This window comes from Mytilus californianus, unplaced genomic scaffold (genome assembly GCF_021869535.1).
Source record: "Mytilus californianus isolate M0D057914Y unplaced genomic scaffold, xbMytCali1.0.p SCAF_9, whole genome shotgun sequence".
In the NCBI taxonomy this organism is placed as follows: Eukaryota; Metazoa; Mollusca; class Bivalvia; order Mytilida; family Mytilidae; genus Mytilus; species Mytilus californianus.
Window position 1 is genome coordinate 92,525,427 of NW_026262745.1, and position 22,330 is coordinate 92,547,756.

Sequence of the window (22,330 nt, forward strand, 5' to 3'; positions counted from 1 at the left end):
ATTTGAATCGTTTTACACTTTGTCTTCACTTACTGTATTGGTTTCACTCATTTTTTAAAGAGGGTTTTATTTATTTTTGAAGTGGGGTTCACTCATTTTTGAAGGAGGGTTCACTCGTTTTTAAAGGGGGTTTGACTCATTTTTGAAGGAAGTACGTTGACCTGTAATTATGTTCATATCTTTGTATTCGATGTCTCATTAGTTACCATATCACATCTCCTTATTTTTATACTAGACAAAATTTCCTGTGACAAATCATTCGAAAAAAGAGAGACACCAGTGTTATTATTTTTAATTCTTTTCTTTTTTTTTTTTAGATATACTAAATTTTTTAACGAATCTGTTTTATTTCCTTTAAGTTTTTTTGTGATTAATGTTAATTATTAAATGTCTTTCTAAAAACAAATTTACTGTGATATCATAGGCGGATCCAGGGGGGTCTCTCCCCCGTTTTGTGGGAAAATTTGGTTGATTATATAGGGAATCACTGAAGAATGACTGGAGCGGGCCCCCTTTTAGACAGTCAGTGCCCCCCCCCCCCCTTTTATGAAAATTTCTGGATCTGCCACTGGATATAGTCATGAAGAGTTTTACATTAATTTCATTAATTAATGCGTTATGAATATGAACCATGTTGTGTACTGTCAACGTATATTTGTTCCACCTTACAGAAGTTCCACTGGAAACTTTGTTATAAAAAAAAGCCCACCTTACTTCTCAAACCTAAACACTAGTACATGACGTCATATATAAACCTGCAATTGAAGATTTTTTTTCGATGAATAACAAAACAACTTGAAACAAACGCATAGATAAAGCTGTAAATCTTTTCAATGTTAGATCCTCATTCTCTAACATCTGCAGCGTAATGTCTTATACTAACAATGGATTATATTTGCTTCTTCTGCAGATAAAGAAAGGCCCTTATAATAGGTTGACAAGAGTGTAACATCATCCAAGTCAAATAGACATAATAATAAAAATCGAAACATTATATAATTAAAAGTGTATTATAATATGACGCTCTTCTTTTGCTTTGTAAATAAAGCCATATTCTAATTCCAATAGAACATGGAGTGCTTGTGCGTGACGTCCATAATTACCATTGCAACGCCTGTTTAATTGTTAACAATACCAGATATCAAAATGGACATTTGTGTTGTTATTGTTCGCTAGGAAATTAAATAGAATCATTCTAAAAGTAAGTTTATACGTTTCTGTTCATTTCTTAATCGAGCAACGGTTGGTTTCCTAGAACGTTTTCGCTTCATCAAATCAAAATTGTCCGCTTCGAAGTACAAAAGTTCTGAATTTTCCTATTAGTATCGAAATAAAACTATCATGCCATGCTATATGCTCATTTCAACATGACATTTTGTGTAGGCATCATATTTGTCAACACTTTCTGCACTTAACAACTCGCTGACGCTCGGTAAAAATTCTTACCCATGTTAAAATGAGAATATCACATTGCATGGAAGAATTATTTCTTAATCAACAAGTAAAGGCATAACTTAAATGTCTTCATTTTCTTTAATTTTCAAATATAATTGAACAATTGAGCGACTATAAATGAAAAACTTAACCATCATTTCTATAACTGCTACACAATTCAGCACCTTTTTAAGTATACAAATGCATTCAATAATTTTAACATGATCAGTTTAAATGGTTGTCTAAAAATCCATCTGTTTTAGCACTGGTGTTCAACATGTATGAGCACTCCACTTATATTATTTGAACAATAGTACTTTTATCATTCAATTATACGGAAACATTTATATTTACTTTTATCATTCAATTATACGGAAACATTTATATCAGTTGATCAAAAGTATTTTTATCATTCTATTATACAGAAACTTTAAAAAATAAAGTCCAATTTACTTGTATATATGGGTGTCAGTTCGAGAAATGAAATTTGTAATTCACAGGATAAAAGTTTTGAAATATAAAACTAAACTCAATTAATAATGTTGTGGTACCTCATATTTTTTTTAATAGCGGTAATCAAACCTTTCTTTTCCGATTTTAAACGTGTTAAATAATGATGACTTTAAATTGAATTCCATTTTATCCTTGTAATCTTTATAATTACTTTGATATTTCGCCAAAAGTGAATTTGGATTACCCACCATTAAAAGTATAAGTCTTGAACAAAGGAATGCTATTCAAATAAAACATAAATTCATTGGATTCAGTCAAGTTGTTTCAATAATAATGCAGCGTTAGAGGTCATCTGTCATCCTCTAGAGGACAAGGCACTGACCATACGTTTCATAATTTCAGATTTGTACTGGTTCCATGTTTCCGCGGTATATAGACTGTCTCTTGCTTCCTCTGGGTTCATGTACTCTCGATGCTGTAAAAAATACCTTTTCGTCAATTAAACATTGAACATGCGCATGTGTAAACACACCTTCTTCCGGTATGTGAAATACCCGAGTTGATCTCTACTTAAGTCTTACGTGTTTATCACGTCGAAACCGATTAAGACAGTACGGGAAAATCTGTTTCTGTCGGAAAAAGATTCATGTTCAACTCTAAAATTGCTATGCTATGTTTGTATTAAATTAAATGTAGTTTCAAATCATACTTTGAATTCTATTTTAAATTAGTTCAGTTGCAATTTAGCATCGATTAATTTATTTTGATAAATGCATTGTTCCAACAGGGAGACGATGGTTAATCTATCTGAAAATGTCAAACATGCAATACATTTGTCTTTTATGGAATGGTATGCACTATATTCAGATAGTATGTGTTATTTTGCTGTTTGCTGTCAGTATATTAATCACGGTAATATCTTTGGCATGAACTTTCAGCATAGTTATATAACGGTAATATCTTTGGCATGAACTTTCAGGATTGTAATCACGGTAATATCTTTGGCATGAACTTTCAGAATAGTAATCACGGTAATATCTTTGGCATGACTTTTCAGCATAGTTATCACCCTGACGGTAATATTTTTGGCATGAATTTTCAGCATAGTAATCACGGTAATATTTTGGCATGAACTTTCAGCATACTAGTAGTAATCACGGTAATATCTTTGGCATGATCTTACAACCTTTCGGTATTTTTGACTAACAATGCTCTTCAACTGCGTGTTTGATTTGACTTTCTTGTTTTAACATTTGATTATCTTAGCTGATCCTACAATAGCTTCGTCTCTCAATATATAGAACTTTTTGCTTCCTTTATCTTTGAACCAAGAAAGTTTTTGGCATATTAGTTAGTTGTAGAATAGGTTCCCTTCGCAGTTGGCATACAAATACAGATATTGTTTTATTTAAATTTGTTGTGTCGAAATTATTATTGAATACGGAATGTATCGCCCTCATGCATAGATCTTAACCCTTGTACGAGTTCGGCTTTACTTTGAATCGTTTTAGGTTTTGTCAGCTCTTCAATGTTTGTATTAGGTTTCGGATTTTCAAAAATTTTGGTCTCGAGCATCACTGAAGAGACATAAGTTGTCGAAATGCGCATCTGGTGCAGTAAAATTGGTAGCTATTAATAAAGGTTAATTATATTATTGTTAGTGTAATCTTACCATAGTTTCCACTCTCAGCATTGTATTATTTTTGGCATGTAATAAGAAAAATCGTTTACTGATTCTAATAACTTCTGCACCGTCACTAACCTACAAGAAAATACACAACATATTATTTAAATGTTACACAAGACCGCACCAATAACCTCTGCACCGTCACTAACCTACAAGGAAATAGACATGTTACACAGGGTCACATTAATCTACAGTAACAATTTCGTCCTTCTTCAACAAATAATTAAGAATTAATTTGATAGTTTTTGCATATGTAAAACGAGCGGAAGTAAACTAGCCATAAATTCACACACATGCTGATAACCCATATCAGCCCTATGTGACGTCAGGTGGTCGGGATGATATGAGGTTATCAGCCTGGGTGTGTTCGTACATTAGCAGAATAAAATAAAAAAAGATTAATATATGTCCTTAATATCGGGCCGAGTATCATCCAACGACCAATATAAACCCTCGAATAACGTCTCAGGCTGATATGGGGCCTCGGGAAGATACACGGGCCGATATGGAAAGGCCATGTATTAATCTGCATGTTCATAATAGTAGTATATGCATATCAATCATAACAGGAACTCACAAAAATATTTGACAGTATAACAGACCAAATCAACCACAAATACCCCGACATATCATAAAAATTGACGTTCAACCAAAAACAAACAACATGTGGTTCAGATATCCGGACTTGGTACAGGCATATAAATTGTAGGATTAAACCAGTTTCACGTCTGTAAAACCATCTCGCCTTTGCCTATTTAAATGATTATCACAAAATTAACACTCACATTTAAAACTTGCACAGTCCAGTTACCAAAAAATTCAAGCCATAAATTTCAGATTGTAAACAATAATGAAAACAGTTTTAGAAGAAAAAAAATGATGAATTGAAGAAAGAAAAGGGACAGTGTGAAAATACCCGAAATATATGTGACCTGAGATTAACAATGCATGTCTTGAGGCAGCAAATTTTGCAATCAATCATATTTTACATCTATTTCCTTGTTAACCAAACAGATTCTACTTATTTATAGAACAAATCCAAGTTTTACATAATTTACGAATTATACAAAACTCTAAGATTTGGCCCATCTTTTGGGAATTTTAATTTATAATGCTCTTTAACTTTTTTAGCGATTTGGTTTGATTCGAGCGCCACTGATCAGTCTTATGTAGACGAAATTCTAAACCTGTAATCTCTGATGAGGTTACGTTCTCAGACTAAAGCCTGTCCCTAGTCAGGAGCCTGTAATTCAGTGGTCATCGTTGGTGGCTGTCTACAATATCTGCTTTGTTTTATATTTTATTACGCCAGTGCCAGTTATAAATCAATATAAATATGGTTGTACTCTTTGTTGAAGGTCGTCCATACGATGACCTATAGAAGCTTCTGATTGATAGTTGTATCATTGGTAATTACTTATTATATATAACTATTTAGTGTAATAGTATTTGTCCCTTTGGCATTAATGGAACAGAATTTATTAACACTTCTTGAATATCCGTTTATATCCCTTTTCTCTGTTTTTGTGGAGGTTTCATTATTCCTGCTTCTGTATGTTTATATTCAACTTCTATGTTTATTTAATCTGATACGTCGTCTCTTGTTGTTTAACAAGACCGGACGGACAGACAGACGGACGCCCGGTATTTATATGTTCACAACAACGCGTCGCGTGTGTGATAAATTTCATTATACGATGCCAAATACAGTACTATGGTGAAATGTTTAATATTTCACACGAAGTGGTGGAATCAAAATCACTATTTATAAAGTATTGTGAATCGATGTGAAAAGGATAATTTCTTGTGATTTGGATAAGGGCGTCCTGCTTAGTTATGATAAATATAGATACTATTGAAAGAAGTTTTGTGCGGAATAACCCATTATTTGCCGTTTCGAAATCTAATGCATTCGGTGAAAAAGTCAAAAGCGTACACCAAAACGTTGGCATTGGCTTACAACGTCATCAACAATGGATACTAGTATTAAACCAATGGCGTGATTTTTTTTTCATTTTTTGGTACGAACAATGATCTCATCAACAATGCTTTAGATGCTGAATAATAAGAGCACCGAGAGTGAAATTTACCATGAGTGTACTCCAGACAGTTCCAGCAAGTGGACTTCATTTTCATTTTTTTTATGAAAGTCATATCGAATTACAACAATCATGATATGTGATGGTAAGACTCACTCCGGTGCAGCACATGCGCTGTAATAACGCTATCGATCCCTTCATCCGGGTAGTTTTGCTATCAATAATGCAGCAATATTCATTACAATCAGGTTGTAAACTTGTCTGTAGTCGATATGTATAAAATTAAAAATTCAGAATTCTTTGGGTTTTTGTTTCGAATTAAATTACTATTTGATTAAGTTCCACTCACCAACGAAACGCCTTTAGGTTCTGATGCCATTGTAGGATATAAATGTTCCAAACCCTGGTAATATATATGAGAAATTATATTTAAAAATAAAAACTATTATGTAATTTGCATGTCTATTGTCATCATGTAGCTGATCATTTAATGGTCAAACAATTCATTGTAACAACGTATGATCTGTTACATATCTCTTTGTTTTTGATTTCCAACTTTAAAAATATTTAATGGAAATTTTACTGTCCAATGTCGTTCCCAGAATTGATGCGAAATAGCATTACATTGTGTTTAGGCTATAACTAATGGAATTTATATTACTATGGGACTTATAATCTTTTAACATAGAACGTGGGGCTGCACAAAATGTAATTATGGGGTTATTTGTTACTTTAACACGGTACATAAAAAAGGGGACATTTTTTCATACATAATTGAACAGGGAGGATCAACTTGCTTTTACAAGATTTGATTTTTTTTTAACAAAGTGAAAATAGATACACATTGTATGATGACCGATAAAATTGTAATCTAAATCATTTCAAATATTTGCATAATATCATATCCTGTTATAGGTAGCATTTCAGCATCCTAGTATAAAGTGTTACCTCAGTCATTTATCTATTAGCTTGGAAAGCAATACACATTATACTGTATACAGCAGATAGTAAATGGATGTGTAAAAAGGTTCTGAAACACCCTTCTCCATCAATTCCCAGAAAAAAGTATTGATATATTTCGAAAAACATATTGCTTTAGGGAACCATTCAAGTCGTACTGGAATTATTGAGCGACATGTATTTTCTTTTATTTTTTTGAAAGTATTTAACAATAACCCATGCTTTTTTTTATTCTACCAATACAAAATTCCATTTATTTTTTTCGGATGTCTCTATCAGAAAGATATATAGAATAATGGCATTTTTGTTTTTGATACTGACTCTATCAGCAAAAATATCAAGTGAGCCCACAAGGGTGAGCTGATATTCGAGCTGATGAAGTCAGTATCTAAAAAATAAAATGCCATTGTTCTTTTTATCGGTAATTATGTTTGTTGTTTGAGAATATGAAATAAAACGAAGTAGTAGGTAAAATCATTTTTACGCGTAGAAAACGTTGTGATAGTTATTCGCGATCGGTTGTATGAATATGGAGTCGCGTGCATTCCATTGATAGATTGGTGCGGATGGACAAGAACGCGTGACGTCGCTGCACTGTTACGTGACGTCATTGCATAATATTTTCGAGTATCAGGTCCTGTCCATGATATAGAAAATCATTAGGCAGTAAGATCAAAGGGAAAATGTACAAATTGCCGATATATTGAATATATTTTGTGCAATTTGAAGGACAAATGATTAAAATTTGACTATTTACGGAATGGGAAGGATGAAATCATCATGTTTTTAAAAGAATTTGACCGAAAACTTAAGAAAGCAGGTGAGATAAAAGTGATTTAACCCGAAAATTCAATCTGTAAGGTGTTTCCCTATATGCGAACAAATCATGAACAATGCCTTCTTGTATCTTTATTTCTATTTTGAATCTTGCTTTTTCACGAAAAATCGTTATTTTAGATAGCAATTATACTACGGTTACACTTCCTATTTTCAAACTGAAAAGGCCGAAAGTTGTCAAAGTAGACAATGTTCATTTGTACACGAATAGAAGGCAAACAACATGCACAATTCACCTATATGCGGACAAATTATTGTTCTTCGACTTAGGAACTGGCATATTTGCATTTTATTTAAGGGGCATATATAATCCTATTGTAATGGCTGCCGTCATGATAAGGCAATATGGCAGCTATGCAAATTAGGAAAGTACCCCAAATTTTGCCATATGATGCATTCAACAGTAGTTTTTGGTTGAGGACATTACTTATTGGTATATAAAACCACGAGTTTCAAATTTATGAGATTGTAAATTTGAATCGAACTATTTTTCTAGGATATATTACCTCTTCAACCGGTACTTCTGGTAGTCCTTGGAACCGTCTCGCTACAGCATCTAAACCCTGTTACAGTGTGGTGGAAAAACGTTATTAGACAGTGTAGGGTATAACACATAAGTCAATGTGAAATTATTATTAGTTATATGTGTTTAGTGAACTGATGCACATATACTTGAGGTCATTGTTAAGCAGGTGTTTTCTTTCCTATTTTAAAGATAATAAGCATGAGAATGTTTTTTAATTTTACATTTTGCTTTTAATTCCTTTTTATTGTAAATTCATATATCTTTTATTGTTAAATAAAAAAAAATGTAATAACAAAAATATTGAACTTCAAAGTAAAGTAAAGAAGGGGAAGTCCATTAAAATTGATAAAACAAAACGCTCGACTTTATCAACCAACACAAAAACACTACCATATGCCTGACTTGGTACAGGTATTGTCCGAAAAAAATGGTGGGCCTAACCTGGTATAATATCTAGCTAAACCTCATACTTGTATGACAGTTGTACAAATATAACATTTAAGTAACTCGAACTTGGTTGAGTTAATGAGGGTTGGGCTTGATCTGGCTAATGATTTCCTATAATTTAAGAATATCCTGGGATACCTGATGAAAATCATGTTTAAATTGAACTGTCTATTAATCTATCTATACTTTTTCCTATTCCGAAAGTTATTGTGTAAACAGTTGTTTTAATAGAATAGGGAAAAACAAACCGTTTTTGGGCTATTCTTCAAGGGTTTTAAAGCACCTAAAATCTTCCAAATAAATTCGTTAAAAGATTTTCACTAATAAATGATGTAATGATCATGAATGTGTCAAATATCGTATTCACTTGCAGAGATTGATGTGAAGCAGATTAATTTTTTAGTTGTGTCACAAAATCAACTGCCAATACTTATATCTTTATATATTTTGGTCTGTAATGCGTTTGCATCAGTCAGATTTATCCACGCTTATTCAGCATTGATGGGATACAGAAACTAATATAATAAATAATCCATGTTAACTAGAAGCTTAGAATTCCTCCATGAAAAAGTTTGACACAAATTTTCCAGTAATTTGTAAGAGTTATTCGCCCATAATACATGGATCTTTTAGCACTTAACACAACGTAGGCTTCTATAACACACTAAATTAAAAGAAATTAACATCAGGAACCAAACAAATCGACAGACATTTCATAGTTAGTAATTGTATGAGTTGTCTCCCCTAGGAAGAACCCACATTTTCATTGCCAACCAAGAGAAAGAGGGGGAAATGTATCTGTGCGTTATATTTGTAATCTTTCAATTACACCTATTCTTTTGTTAAGTAGCTTTTTTTTTAAATCAATAATTATATTTTCCTTAAAAATGGTTTAACGCCTATATTTCACTTTCATTATATCATGCTTTACATTGACAGAAGCCTAATTTGTCAGGTTTAGAACCAATTAACGATTAGCAAAGGGAAACAATTGGGTTAAAAGTATATATTAACGGAATCAAATCGGTAATTGGCAAATAGACTATTAAAATTGATCAAATTGCAAAAGTAGGAATTATTACTGATTTAAGTGATTCAAACGGCTCACACTGAAATAGATATAGTCCACTTACAAATATATCTCCGCTCCGTAATAAATCTAACTGTAGGTACGCCTTCCTGGACTGTGTATCTCTTTTCTGTCTTTTGGAATAAACAGAATCAAATTCTGTCTTTTCTCGTGTAAGATATGTTCCATGAGGTTTAAAAGAATCGTCCTTAATGTCTAGTTTAACCACTTGAGTATTAGTAGGTGATTCTATTATAATGGGAGGAAACATTTTTTCTTTCCTGTATTCCTGTACTGGATTTGAAACCTGTAAATAAATTTGGTTAAAAACATCAAGTGATTCCTATTTCGTTTAGTAAGATTGAACATAAACTCAAAAATGCGGTTCAATTAAAAGATGTTCAGAATTTGCCATACACATTGTCTTGAAATCAGGATACAACATTAAAAGAGAGGTGGATGATACCAAAGACATTTTCAAACTCATAAATCGAAGACAAACTGACGAGGACTTCGTAAAAAAGGAAGACAAACTGACGAGGACTTCGTAAAAAAGGAAGACAAACTGACGAGGCCTTCGTAAAAAAGGAAGACAAACTGACGAGGCCTTCGTAAAAAAGGAAGACAAACTGACGAGGCCTTCGTAAAAAAGGAAGACAAACTGACGAGGATTTCGTAAAAAAGGAAGACAAACTGACGAGGCCTTCGTAAAAAAGGAAGACAAACTGACGAGGCCTTCGTAAAAAAGGAAGACAAACTGACGAGGCCTTCGTAAAAAAGGAAGACAAACTGACGAGGCCTTCGTAAAAAAGGAAGACAAACTGACGAGGACTTCGTAAAAAAGGAAAGACGACTGAAGACAAACAACAATCTACAAAACACAATATGAAAAACTAAACACGAACCCCACCAACAGTCTGAGGTTATTAACGTCCGGATGAAACAAATGAAAGATGTAACCTTTTGGAGGAAAAGAACTCACATACATGAGGTATTCAATAGTAATATAAAAATAAGATACATGCATGTAAGTTTTGTTTGGGTTTTAACTTCAGAAAGCGCTTCGACGCACGAAATGTATGCACTGTTTTTGTTTGTTTTCTAGAAAGTATCATCCGCCAAGTAGACATAATCGGCATTATTATTTAATGATACATTTGGACTCATTACCAGTTAAGAAATTATGTCGTTGTACTTAAAATGAAACTGAATCTTTCTCGGATAGAAGGTTTTTCATCTACATCGTGTCTGAACTGCATTCACCTTTTTCAAACCCAATCATTTGAAAGCCATGTGTCTAGTATAAAGACTCAGAAACAGACCGTATACGATTATCCAAATTCAGTAAAATCCAATTTGCCGGAAGGAGTTTGAACGTTAGTTTCTAAGTAACTTTTTAATTCAAAATCGAGAAATTTTAGAAAGATATGTTCTGAGTTGATGATACTTTCGGAAGTGAAAGGATACCATGATAAACCTCTGAAATCTGCCAAAACGACAAGAAACTCTACCATATCTTCTCAACTAAGATATCTAAACACAATACGCGGGGTTAGGTTGTATGTACCGACGAATACAACAATTTATGATAAGAAAACTGAAACCAACGCGGTTGTCATAGATTCAAATAGTCAATAATCTATTGTTTTCAAGTACTAGTAACATACCCAGATACCAAGTACAAGCTAAAAAATGAGCTTTGAATAGGGGATATTATTAACATGTAAAGTGAAAATAAATGAAATTTAATTTACCATAAGTTTTTTTTCTTAAGAAGGTTTGGTATAAGTTCTGTTTTACAAGATAAGAATAAGAAAAAGTCAACTAGTAAGTATCTTCACGTTTATGAAAAAGTACCCTTGAGAAAATGTAAAGGTTCAGAAAGAAGAAATTTACTAAATGAGCTTTTTTAAATGATATACACACCCGATTATCGTCTGCTGGTTGGTTCTCTTTTACTTCAGTATCTGGCTTCATTTCTTCTTCGGTAACAGTCACTTGAAGTGTAAAATAGTTTTACATTATGCACGAATCAACATTTAAGTATATTAAACTTCATTCATTATTATCTGTTTTTTGTCTCAACGCACTAACAACACGGCACGTTATCCCGGTCTTTGATCTTTAGATACCAGAATAGTCGTCTGATCTGTAATTTTTCGACTATGTGGTTTGCTGATTGTAATGTGACAATAATTGGGATTCAGCTACCAAAACTGTGTAAACATACATTACAGACATACAACACAACTGACTAAAAGATTGCATGAACTAAAAAGGATAATCAAGAAGTTGGTTTGTAATAATATAATATGTAGGAATGTAGAAAAGGAATCGGAGGGTACCAGGGGTATTTAAATCTCCAAGGTCGAAAAGAAACTTACAGCTCCATTGCAAAAAAGCGAAAGACGACGGAAAGACAACAAATGCAATGTATCTATAAATTGTTCAGTTATATTTGCTCGGGAAATGTTTGAAATGGTGATCAATAGGCAGATTTCATTTGGTCTCTAATTTCCAAATACATGTATATCAACACTTTTGGTTAATTCTATTAATGGAGATATCTAAAACTTTATAAATCCATACCTTTAGCAGACTTTTGTTTTTTACTGCGTTTTGATTTTGACAATTTATTCTTCAGTAGCTTTGGGTCTGCTGAAACAGGTTTCTTATCTTGAGTTTGAGCAGGTTTCAGACGTTTCGTAATCTGTAGAGAAGAAAATAATATAAAAGTTAACACATTAGAAACACACGGAATTAGAAATGAAACACCAACACACTAATGTCTTGTAAACTACTCAAACACAACATAAATGTAGTAATCTAAATTACTTAAACCTACCATAAAAGTAGTCATCTAAACTACTCAAACCAAACATAAAACAAGTCATCTAAACTACCCAAACCAAACATAAAAAGCAGTCATCTAAATTACTCAAACAAAACATTACAGATAAGTATTTTTTCTCTAAAAAAATATCATATCATTATACATACAATACATAAACGACGTGTTGAGATCTAATATTTACTTGACTTTCATTTCCTGGCTGATATATGTTGATTCAGTAATCGATAATTTAGGCTTTCTGGTCACCAAAGGGATTTGACAAGCAAAAAAGATTCTTGCAACGGTCCAACTATATTTACAAACAATAATCTCATCATAGATACCAGGATTAAAAATTGTACGTCAGACGCGTGTTTCGAGTTACAACAGACACATCAGTAACACTGGAATCCAAAAAGTAAAATAAAGTATGAAAGTAGAGAGCATTGAGGACCCAAAATTCCGAAAGGTTTTGCCAAATACGGTTGAGATACTCTCTTCTGTGGACATTCCGGAATTATTAGTATTGAACTTCTTTTAATGACTCGAATTGAAGGTAACAGAACTTTACCAATGTAAAATTCAAGAGAAACTGCACATTGCATTAAATATGCCACAAACCATTATTTTCCATCACCTAATTGTATTTAAAAAGTTGTAAGTTGTCTAGGAAAAAGAACGTTTTGTATAATATTTTGCCTCTTACTTTGTTCTTACTTCATTACCTTATTAATTGTGACAAGATACTTTCATAATAAATCTCCTGCTTCCAAGAAATAAACGACAACAATTAACCGTTCTTCAATTTTCATCTTCAAATCTCATGAGTCCATTTACAAGATACAAATTAATGTAAAACACAAAACATGGGTGAGTCGCATGAACTTCAAAAGGATCGAGCCGGGTGCATGGACATGGTAAGTATCTCTTGCTTTGCATGCATCATCCGCTGTTAAAGGTCCTTATAGAACAGCCAAAACCGTCTATGGTGCAACCTTTTTTTTAGCATTATAACATAATTTTAGTTAACTGTCAGCGCATGTGCATCAGTAGTACCAATCATGTGGCAGCAACAAAACGTATGATAGGAAATGAAACTAAACCTCGTTAAGTCGAAGAGACCGGACAAAATTATTTGACTTATCAGAGGTTCGAGTCATTCCAAAAGAATTGGATGCGTCCGAACTGCTTTTCTTGATTCACTTTCATTAAGAATGCTAAAAAAATTGAAAGCCAGGACCAAAAGTGATCTTAAACGACAGGCCGAAACCATCTAAGCTCAACTTTGCCTGTGGGGTTTCTAAAAATATTTAACGGTTAGTTTTAGAAAGAATGTTTTAAATCTTGTCAGTGGTGAATCACGGATTACTGGATTCATGATACCCTCGTGGACTAAGGTCATCATCAGCAGATGTATCCACCCAGTGGTAGATTATGCAAATAAACTAAGCATACATTAGTTTACCGGTGTTCAAATATCTTAAATCGATTACAAAGAGACATATCAAGGTAACGAGACCAGGTGAATCGACACCGTAATCGTTTCCTGCTATGTCGACATCACCCGCCATGCGAATTCACACTCAGTCAAAATGTTACAATCTGGAATAGGACACAATAGGTAAGATAACAGATCAGACGACTATACTGGTAACACTTTATAAATCTGTTGCGTCCCATTTATCACATGGCAAAATATATGTTTGGGTTTGACATATCTAACTATTAACGACAACATCTCCATATGAGGATAATTCGATATTTTTTACTTGACATAAAGAAGATAGGTAACGAAGGTATAACAAAATTGTACAGGCAAAATACTGATTACTGATTTAACAATATAATGTTTTGTAAACATCTTGGGAATGCTATAATTATGACTTACAATATACATTTTTTTTCTCGAAAAATGGATAAAAAATTTAGCTTTTTCATACCTTCTATTTGACAAGTGTCATTTATTTTTTAAGCAGGTGTTTTATATTAAAAAAAAATCTTTTCCAAAATCAAATATTCGTTTTAATCAATCTATTAGTAAGTGGCTAAGCAAATCAAAATTTGTGTTCAAAGCATTTACGAAAACCTGTAAGCTGAGAAATAACTTTGTTCATTGGAGGGTAACCATGGTAACATAAGTAAGATGTATAGAAGGATATAGAAAACACACAAAAACGTGCACACCAAATAAACTCTGTGTATATTAGTTTTAACAGGCAGCTTACACCAGCAAGCATGTTCATGCCATCAGCAAAGGAATTGCTCCTTGAGAATTGAAATGTCTGTTCAGTAGAATCGTTTATCTAAAATTGCACATAAAATAAAAAAAAATATTCTGTTTAAAAATATTAAACGCTGTGAATGTTTTGGTGAATCGTTAATCTAAAATTGTAACCAAAACATTTAACTTATAATAGTAAATGGCAACTGACTTTTATAAAGATATAACTATAAATATACAGTTTCTAATTGATTGATACAAGGTATCCGTGCGAAATAGAGACTAGCAATGTAACTTTGTCAATTTCAGTGACACCAATATCACCCTGAAAGCTCTCCTCCAGAAATGATATTGGTTGAGGGTTCATACGGTGGTGGAAATTGAAAAAGCAATATCAGATACATTTTATTATGTAATATGTTTTTCATGTGCCATGACGCATATATTGAGGTATGACAAAGCCTTTCAACCGCGACTGATATCGATATTATCACGGGTGGCTGATACAGAAAGATTGCAATTAATTGTATTATGTTTAACATTTTAATTGTATTAATATTCAGTCAATGATAAATGATCATATCACCTTGAGAATGGTGAGCTATTCGTTATTTAACCATAACAAGTTGCAAACAAGAGGTCCAACATCATACTCAAACTGTCAACATAACTTATGTACAAATGAAATTGGCAATAAAGCTATATGTAAGAAAATAAAATGATCTGTACAGATTTGACATTTTTGAATCGGTAAACATTTTCCGATGTGATTTAAGAATTGAATGCGTCTTTTTGCAATTTCATTGGGGTTTAAAAGCGTTGACCGAAGCACATTATGTATGAAGCGCGGAATACAAAAAATGTGCACATGATCAACGCTTTTTCAATCCTATAAAATTACAAAAAGAAGCTTCTAATTATTATGATTACATTTTATGAAACAACCATGAAATAACGTGGTATAACACATTTGTTTTCCTATACATTGTTGTGACGTTGTCATGGGAAACACGCGCTGTCATGAATGTTGAATTTTCTTGGGAAATTAAATCTTATTTGGGAATTCCCCTTTGTTTGTTGTCAGCCAATCAAAATCACGTATTCTTATGAAACATACATGTAATACTGTCATTTAAAATGGAAATAAAATAAAATTTCCTTCAAAAGTTCCTGCAAAATAGTAAAACACATTTTAAAATAAATGTAAATATATTTTTGATATTTATAAAAAAAGATTATACGTCAATCAAGTCTACCATGTAGAACTTCAATTTATCAATAGACTGGAGTCTTTTGAAGACCGGAGGCTTGCCTGACAATATGCTGTATGTCATATTTGTTTTTAGTTTATTGATTTTAACATATTGATTTTTTTCTCTATAGAAAGTTTTCATATTTGTTCTTACCGTGGTCTTTTATGGTTTACTATACGGTATTGTTTTAGAAAACTGAACGGTGACCTATAGTAAACTGAACGGTGACCTATAGAAAACTGAACGGTGACCTATAGTAAACTGAATGGTGACCTATATTAAACTGAATGGTGACCTATAGTAAACTGAACGGTGACCTATAGTTAACTGAACGGTGACCTATAAAAAACTGAACGGTGACCTATAGTAAACTGAACGGTGACCTAGTAAACTGAACGGTGACCTATAGTAAACTGAACGTTGACCTATAGTAAACTGAACGGTGACCTATAGTAAACTGAACGGTGACCTATAGTAAACTGAACGCTGACCTATCGTTGTTTACATCCTCGTCTTTTCGTCCCTGGTGTATGTTTGTATTATTGACAATTATAGATCAGTGTCCTTCAACAATAAGTTAAACCCACCGGCCACCATAATTGAACAACCAGACTATAATTTGTGTAATACCTTTTGTTTCTATCTGTTTTCTTGGTTTAGTTAGATTCGTGATTAGATTTAAATTTTCTTTTTGTATGTCATCTAAGGTTTCTACTAAGAACATTTTCATCGAACGTTAATCCAGAGAGGGACTCAACAAAATTATATTCATCTATATACATTTCACAAATCTATAGCTGATTGCTTACCTCAGGCAAGGAAAATGTATTACTACGTAAAGCTTTCAGTTTTCGTTGTTTATTCAGGTTCCCAAACATGGCTGAAAATAGTCAGTGATTACAATATTGTTTCACTTGTTCAGAAAACAAATCATGACAATGTATGCGAATATCCCTGTACCATGTATACTTTATATAGTTGTGTCAATTTAGACGGTTACCCACCAAATATAATGAGAAAAAGCGAACATCTGGCCTGTTAATTTGTTTCAATGAACTATAATTTTGGCCAAGATAAACTATTTTATTTAGACTCTTTTCGTTTTTTAGGAATTGGTTGACTTTTATTGGAAATTACATAACATTTAATAAAAGTCAGAACAGGAAAAAAAACACTTAACTCTAATATAAAGGTATAAAAAATAACAAAATATAATACATTACCATCGGCATGACTAGATGACCGTACACAACCTAATTCCTCTGTTGTCCCACGTAACAATTTGTTGTCTTGTTCTGTGTTTACGACAGTCTGTATTCTTACTACTTTAACTTTCCCCTAAAATGGTAAAAACATTTGTGGACATGCACATTTTTAAGGGGACTTTATAAATTTCGTGTTTCCGGAGCGCTTTCTGGTTTTACCTTCACCAGGATCGCTCAAACCCAATCATTTAAAAAACAAATGATGTCAAAATAAATCTAAAAATACGTATGACAAAATTTACCATACATGACCTAACAATGTTGAATTCATTTGTGTACAGGAATAACACATCTTATTCTAATTACTCTATTAATGCTTATTACACTTTTAGTTTTTGAAATGCTTGACTTATTTATATTTTTCAACTGTATATAGTATATTGTATACGGCTCTATTTATGAAAAAAGAGGTTAGAAGATACGAAAGGGACGATGCCAAAATCATAAGTCGAAAAGAAACCGACAACGCAATTGCAAAAACTGGGGTTGGTCTCGGGTGCTTCGGAAGAGTAAGCAGATCCTGCTCCTCGTATTACTCAAATCTGTAGTGTTTTGTAGCTAATGATAAGTACACATATTCTATAAAGGGAAAAATGAATAACAAACATACGTATACTTAAGTATAAGTTATTACTACAGGTATTGACTGTTATGAAACGGGTGCCAGATGTTGAGCAGGATCTGCTTACCCTTCCGGAGCACCTGAGATCACCTCCGGTTTTAAATATAATTCGTGTTGCTCAGTCATTAGTTTTTATGCAGTTTTTAAACTGTTGGTTTGTTTTTTCATCGTTTTCCATTTTTTGCCATGAATAAATTAGTCGGTTTTCTTCAACTCTTTGGAGTTTTGATTCGCCCTTTAGTATCTTATGTATCTTTTATTTATAAAACAAGATTAGCAAATCTAAATTTACTTACCGATTTCACTATATATATCCAAGGGGTTCTGTTGGAATCGTCACATATAACTATATTCTGACTGAAAAATATATATACATTTGTTCTTTAAGAAATTATCATCTCATATGTTGAAAGAAAAATCCACATAGACAATTTTTATTGTGACAAGAACAAATTTGAAGATCTAGTAATTTCCCCTATCAATATCAGCCTTACTTATATATTTAAAAAAACATACTGGAAAGTTTCATCATGAGGGGCTCCGTGGTGTTTACAGAATGTAGAGAATAATGGGCAATATGAATAAAGAATAGACAAAAATGGACAAAAAAAAATGAAAGAATACAGAATAATTGGGAGCTTAAACATAAAGAATAGAGAACAAATTTGGTAAAAAATTAAGAATGGCCTAAAAATTATGCAATATAGAAAGAATGTATCCCCATCGTTTATACTGACAATAACCTTTCACTCCTAGAACGTTTAAGACGTAGATTTTAATAGAAACATTTTAGCTAGTTCTTTACTTTACTTCGTACTAAATTTCAATACTTTTAAGTCTTACAAGAATAAGAACTTGCATTTAGAAACATGTAATATTAGCTTTAAGACATTGGAATCATTAGGAATAGTTTTAAATCTTTTGATCTTTCATTACATCACAATTCGTCCAGTATATTGTCTTCATAGTTTTTGTCTGTTTTACAAATTCGTAAATCACATAAATACACATATGGAAAATGAAAATCAACATTAAATATTTACTCTACTCTATCAGAACATGTTACATAAAAATGTTAGGTTTGATATGTAAGAAGTTTTTCCATTATTTTTGTATTCAAGACAATTTTCTAAATCAGATCATGAATGATTAATGTCTCTATATCCATTTTTAGTAGCAAAAAGCTTTCCAAATTTAATATTCAACTCTATCATATATATTCAATGGTTAAAAAAAATGGGATATATATAATACAAACCCGTAATAACGTAGATCTATGGCATCTTGATTATTGATAAAAACTTCTACGGGAAACTCCATAAATAAATCTAAAGATCTGTCGATAAATAAATAATTATATTCATATTTAATCAAAGAACCTGTGTGAGCACGCTCACATACCCCACGTCCCCACATAAGTGCAAAGGGGCATAACCCCTAGAAAAAATATTGAATCATAATTTCCTGTCGATATGCACATCTACATAGTATGTCCTTATTATCTATAAAGTTTCATGAAATTCTGTTGTGTGGTTTCAGAGAAGTTGCGATGACAAGAACAGGACTGACGGACTGACGGGCGGACTGACTGACAGACAGACAGACAGACGGACGGGTCAAAAACATTATACCCGACGCAAACATTGCGTAGGGTATAATTAAAAGAGAGAAAATTAACAAGATGGCTACGCCATAGCGAAATGTCCGCTGTATAAATGAGGAATTGAATTGAATGTCATAATGTGTCTTTGTGGTACGATTGGCAAACTATGGTTCACTACATATGATGGCAAACACTCATATACCAAGTACATGTATGCAAGATTTCAGTCAAATGGTTACTGAGGAGTTGCGTTCACATGGTGTTATTGTCACAATACTCCAAAAATAGTCGAAGTATCATAACTCCATAAAAATGTTTGGATTAAATGACGGTATAATATTGCCAGCTGTACATGATGACAAACAATCCTACGAAGTATGACAGCTTTATATAAAATGGTCTCAGAGAAGTTGCGTTTGCAATGTTTTCTTGTAACAATACTAAAAAAAGTGGTCAAAGTCTCATAACAATCGTAAAAATTGTTAAATTAAGCTGATGATACAGCACGGTCAAGAAAATATATGACGATCAATTATTCTACCAAGTATGAAAGCTTTATGTCGAATGGCCTCTGCGTATTCATGTGTTTTAGACGGACGGACAGAGACCATTACCATATCCCCGCTGCGCGGCGCACTAGGGGACGAAAACTAATTAACTACTCAACAGCCATTTTTTGCTGTTACAGTAGCATGGAATGCTCATCATAAAATAATGGTGTCTCATTTAATAACATCAACTCATTATTGATCGACGGGGTTTGAATATAGTAATAAAGGAATCATCAATCATCGACGATCTTTCAATGTGAAATCATTATTGATTGCCAGTGTGTATTTTTAATAACGCCCCTTTATAGAAGATGAATGTTTGGTGCCTAACAGACACTATTGTCAACAGAAAAGAACCAGAAAACAAAAAATCCTCAATCAATCAAAGTCGACCCTCCATCCGATCGTTCTTTCTCTACTGTTACGTATTTGTTGCATACAATTGCAGAAGGCACACACAACTAATAATTTGTACTTTCTTTGCATTTAAGGAGACCATGAACTACTCATTGATTTTCATTTTCTTGTTTCTTCATTTTAGCAATTTGCAAATGTACATTGTATATGTTATAAGATGCACAAAAGTCTACAAATATATTGACTAAAACTAAATAGTTGACCATATTTACGTATCTTGGTTGACCATATTTACGTATCTTGGTGGTGGCTTGCTATCATATACCAATCATTAACAAATAATTCATATTAGTTTAGAACATAAACATTCTTCTTAATAATTATTTTTGACGTATATATTTAATATTTAATTTACCTTAAAAATTCTATGGGTGGACCTTGTGTTCTGTTCCGGAGCCTCAGAAAATCCTGAAATGAACCACAAACATGTATTTGTCATTTTTGTATTTAGTCAATCTGTTGCAAATAAGGAATTTCATCGAAAGCAAGTATGAAAAATCTGTAAAATGCATAATACATTTATAGAAATTTGTATAATGATAAAGATAAGTATTATAGAATACTTACGTCTCTATGTATAATAAGAACTTCAACTTGTCCACTGGAAACAAGATGGTGATCACGTGGCCAATTTCCTTCCAGGTCATCAACCTAAAAAAAAATATTCAATGCCAGCTTAGTATGAAATTAGAAGATATCAAATAATTTCGTATTATTTCTTATATAAAAGTATCGTCCTTAATATGTCATAAAGTTAAGTAATTATCAATCTTTCGCATTATATCTAAAGTTAAAACGCAAAACTTACAGACGCATGTCCGTGTATATTTGCGCCCATTTCCTTTTTTTAAAACTAAAAACTTTTTTTTTTCATTTTTGATACTGCTTTCTGAAAACACTAATAAATATAATGTAAACGAAACCTCGTGATCAATTTACTTTACTTTTATCACTTTCCTACAGGTGGCAAATGTAGTGCATGGTCTGCCAACCGGTCCGAAGCTCCAGTTTTTGGTGAGTTTCACGTTTCTTATGTTCTCTATGTTGTGTGTTGTTGTCTGTTGTTTATCATATCGAAGGTGCTTCTTCGATTTGTGGCCCCCAAGGGTGACTGGGGAATAGAAGTATGGTCACCATTGATCTTCCTCCGACCGGCAGTAAAACCCTTGCTAAAGTGGGGCGTCCGTTTGGCTGTGCGGGATGTACAAATTTGCAGCCACGTCCGGTCAGAATGGGGACGTTAAATCCGATGCCTCGTGTAAAGAGAGTGCCACGCTCTTTGCACGTAAAGAACCCTTGCAACAACTCTTTGAGGGGTCCGTAGGTGACCTGTTGCAAGGCTAAAATTCTGTCCCTATCCAATAAACCCTTATTTCCCGTGGCAGTCTAAATTTCTCCGACCTTAATCCCGGAAGCCCCTATTACAGAACCTACCTATTGTATTTATTGTTAATTTGTTCTCGTCCTGAATATGCATGAAATATTTGCCACTGGACGTTTAGCAACCAACAATCAATCAATTAATCTTCGACTTGTGATTTTATATCCTTATATTTTTGTACAAGTTTCTATCTATGTATGACTTTTTACAAAGAAGGTGAAATTGTTGATACAGAAAAAAATGCACCAGTCTTATTGAAGATTTAAAATACATAACCAGATACCATTTCATCGATTTTTCTGCATTTTTTTTATCAAGTATTGGAGTTCGTACAGCACTATCATAGTCGTATTTATTTGTTTAATCAGCTTTTTCCGTTCACAATTTACAAGCGATTTTAGAGTAATTTTCTGTATAGGTCAATACTAAGTAAATAGAAAGCAAAATGATTAATTCGATTTGTCCTTCAATAATGAATTTGTTATCTTTAGAATTTTTTTTATGTCCATTTGTTTTTTAATATTGTTGGGTGGCTGCCTCATCGAAGTTTTCAGTGACTTCCCTTCTCCATTCTTTTGCATTTGTGCGTTTACAAATCTAACGATCGAATTGTTTATGAGGGTCTAGAATGGGTCGAGGAGGCGGTGTATTTCTGTATTCTATCATTTTTTAGACCAATTTTTCTATTCTTTCTTTTGCCCATATAATTTATTCCATATATGTTTGGCCTTT

The 22,330-nt window shown here is 32.8% G+C and overlaps 1 protein-coding gene across 3 annotated transcripts in view; it reads right to left on the bottom strand.

The window, feature by feature from the left end:
- Window positions 1–1,514: 1,514 nt before the first annotated feature.
- Window positions 1,515–22,330, bottom strand: part of LOC127714357 (uncharacterized) — a 48,794-nt gene continuing 27,978 nt past the window's right edge. The window contains exons 9-22 of one of the 3 annotated variants that reach the window (XM_052220419.1): window positions 20,785–20,868; window positions 20,573–20,625; window positions 18,905–18,982; window positions 17,943–18,003; window positions 16,983–17,097; window positions 16,569–16,639; window positions 14,511–14,588; window positions 12,042–12,162; window positions 11,379–11,449; window positions 9,517–9,759; window positions 7,917–7,973; window positions 5,963–6,016; window positions 3,560–3,649; window positions 1,515–2,362 (exon numbers count right to left, since the gene is read on the bottom strand). In XM_052220419.1, the coding sequence (XP_052076379.1) occupies window positions 2,243–2,362; window positions 3,560–3,649; window positions 5,963–6,016; window positions 7,917–7,973; window positions 9,517–9,759; window positions 11,379–11,449; window positions 12,042–12,162; window positions 14,511–14,588; window positions 16,569–16,639; window positions 16,983–17,097; window positions 17,943–18,003; window positions 18,905–18,982; window positions 20,573–20,625; window positions 20,785–20,868 (1,296 nt within the window). In that variant the 3' untranslated portion in view covers window positions 1,515–2,242. The remainder of the gene's footprint in view (window positions 2,363–3,559; window positions 3,650–5,962; window positions 6,017–7,916; window positions 7,974–9,516; window positions 9,760–11,378; window positions 11,450–12,041; window positions 12,163–14,510; window positions 14,589–16,568; window positions 16,640–16,982; window positions 17,098–17,942; window positions 18,004–18,904; window positions 18,983–20,572; window positions 20,626–20,784; window positions 20,869–22,330) is intronic. The other 2 variants (XM_052220421.1, XM_052220422.1) reach the window with 2 other exon arrangements.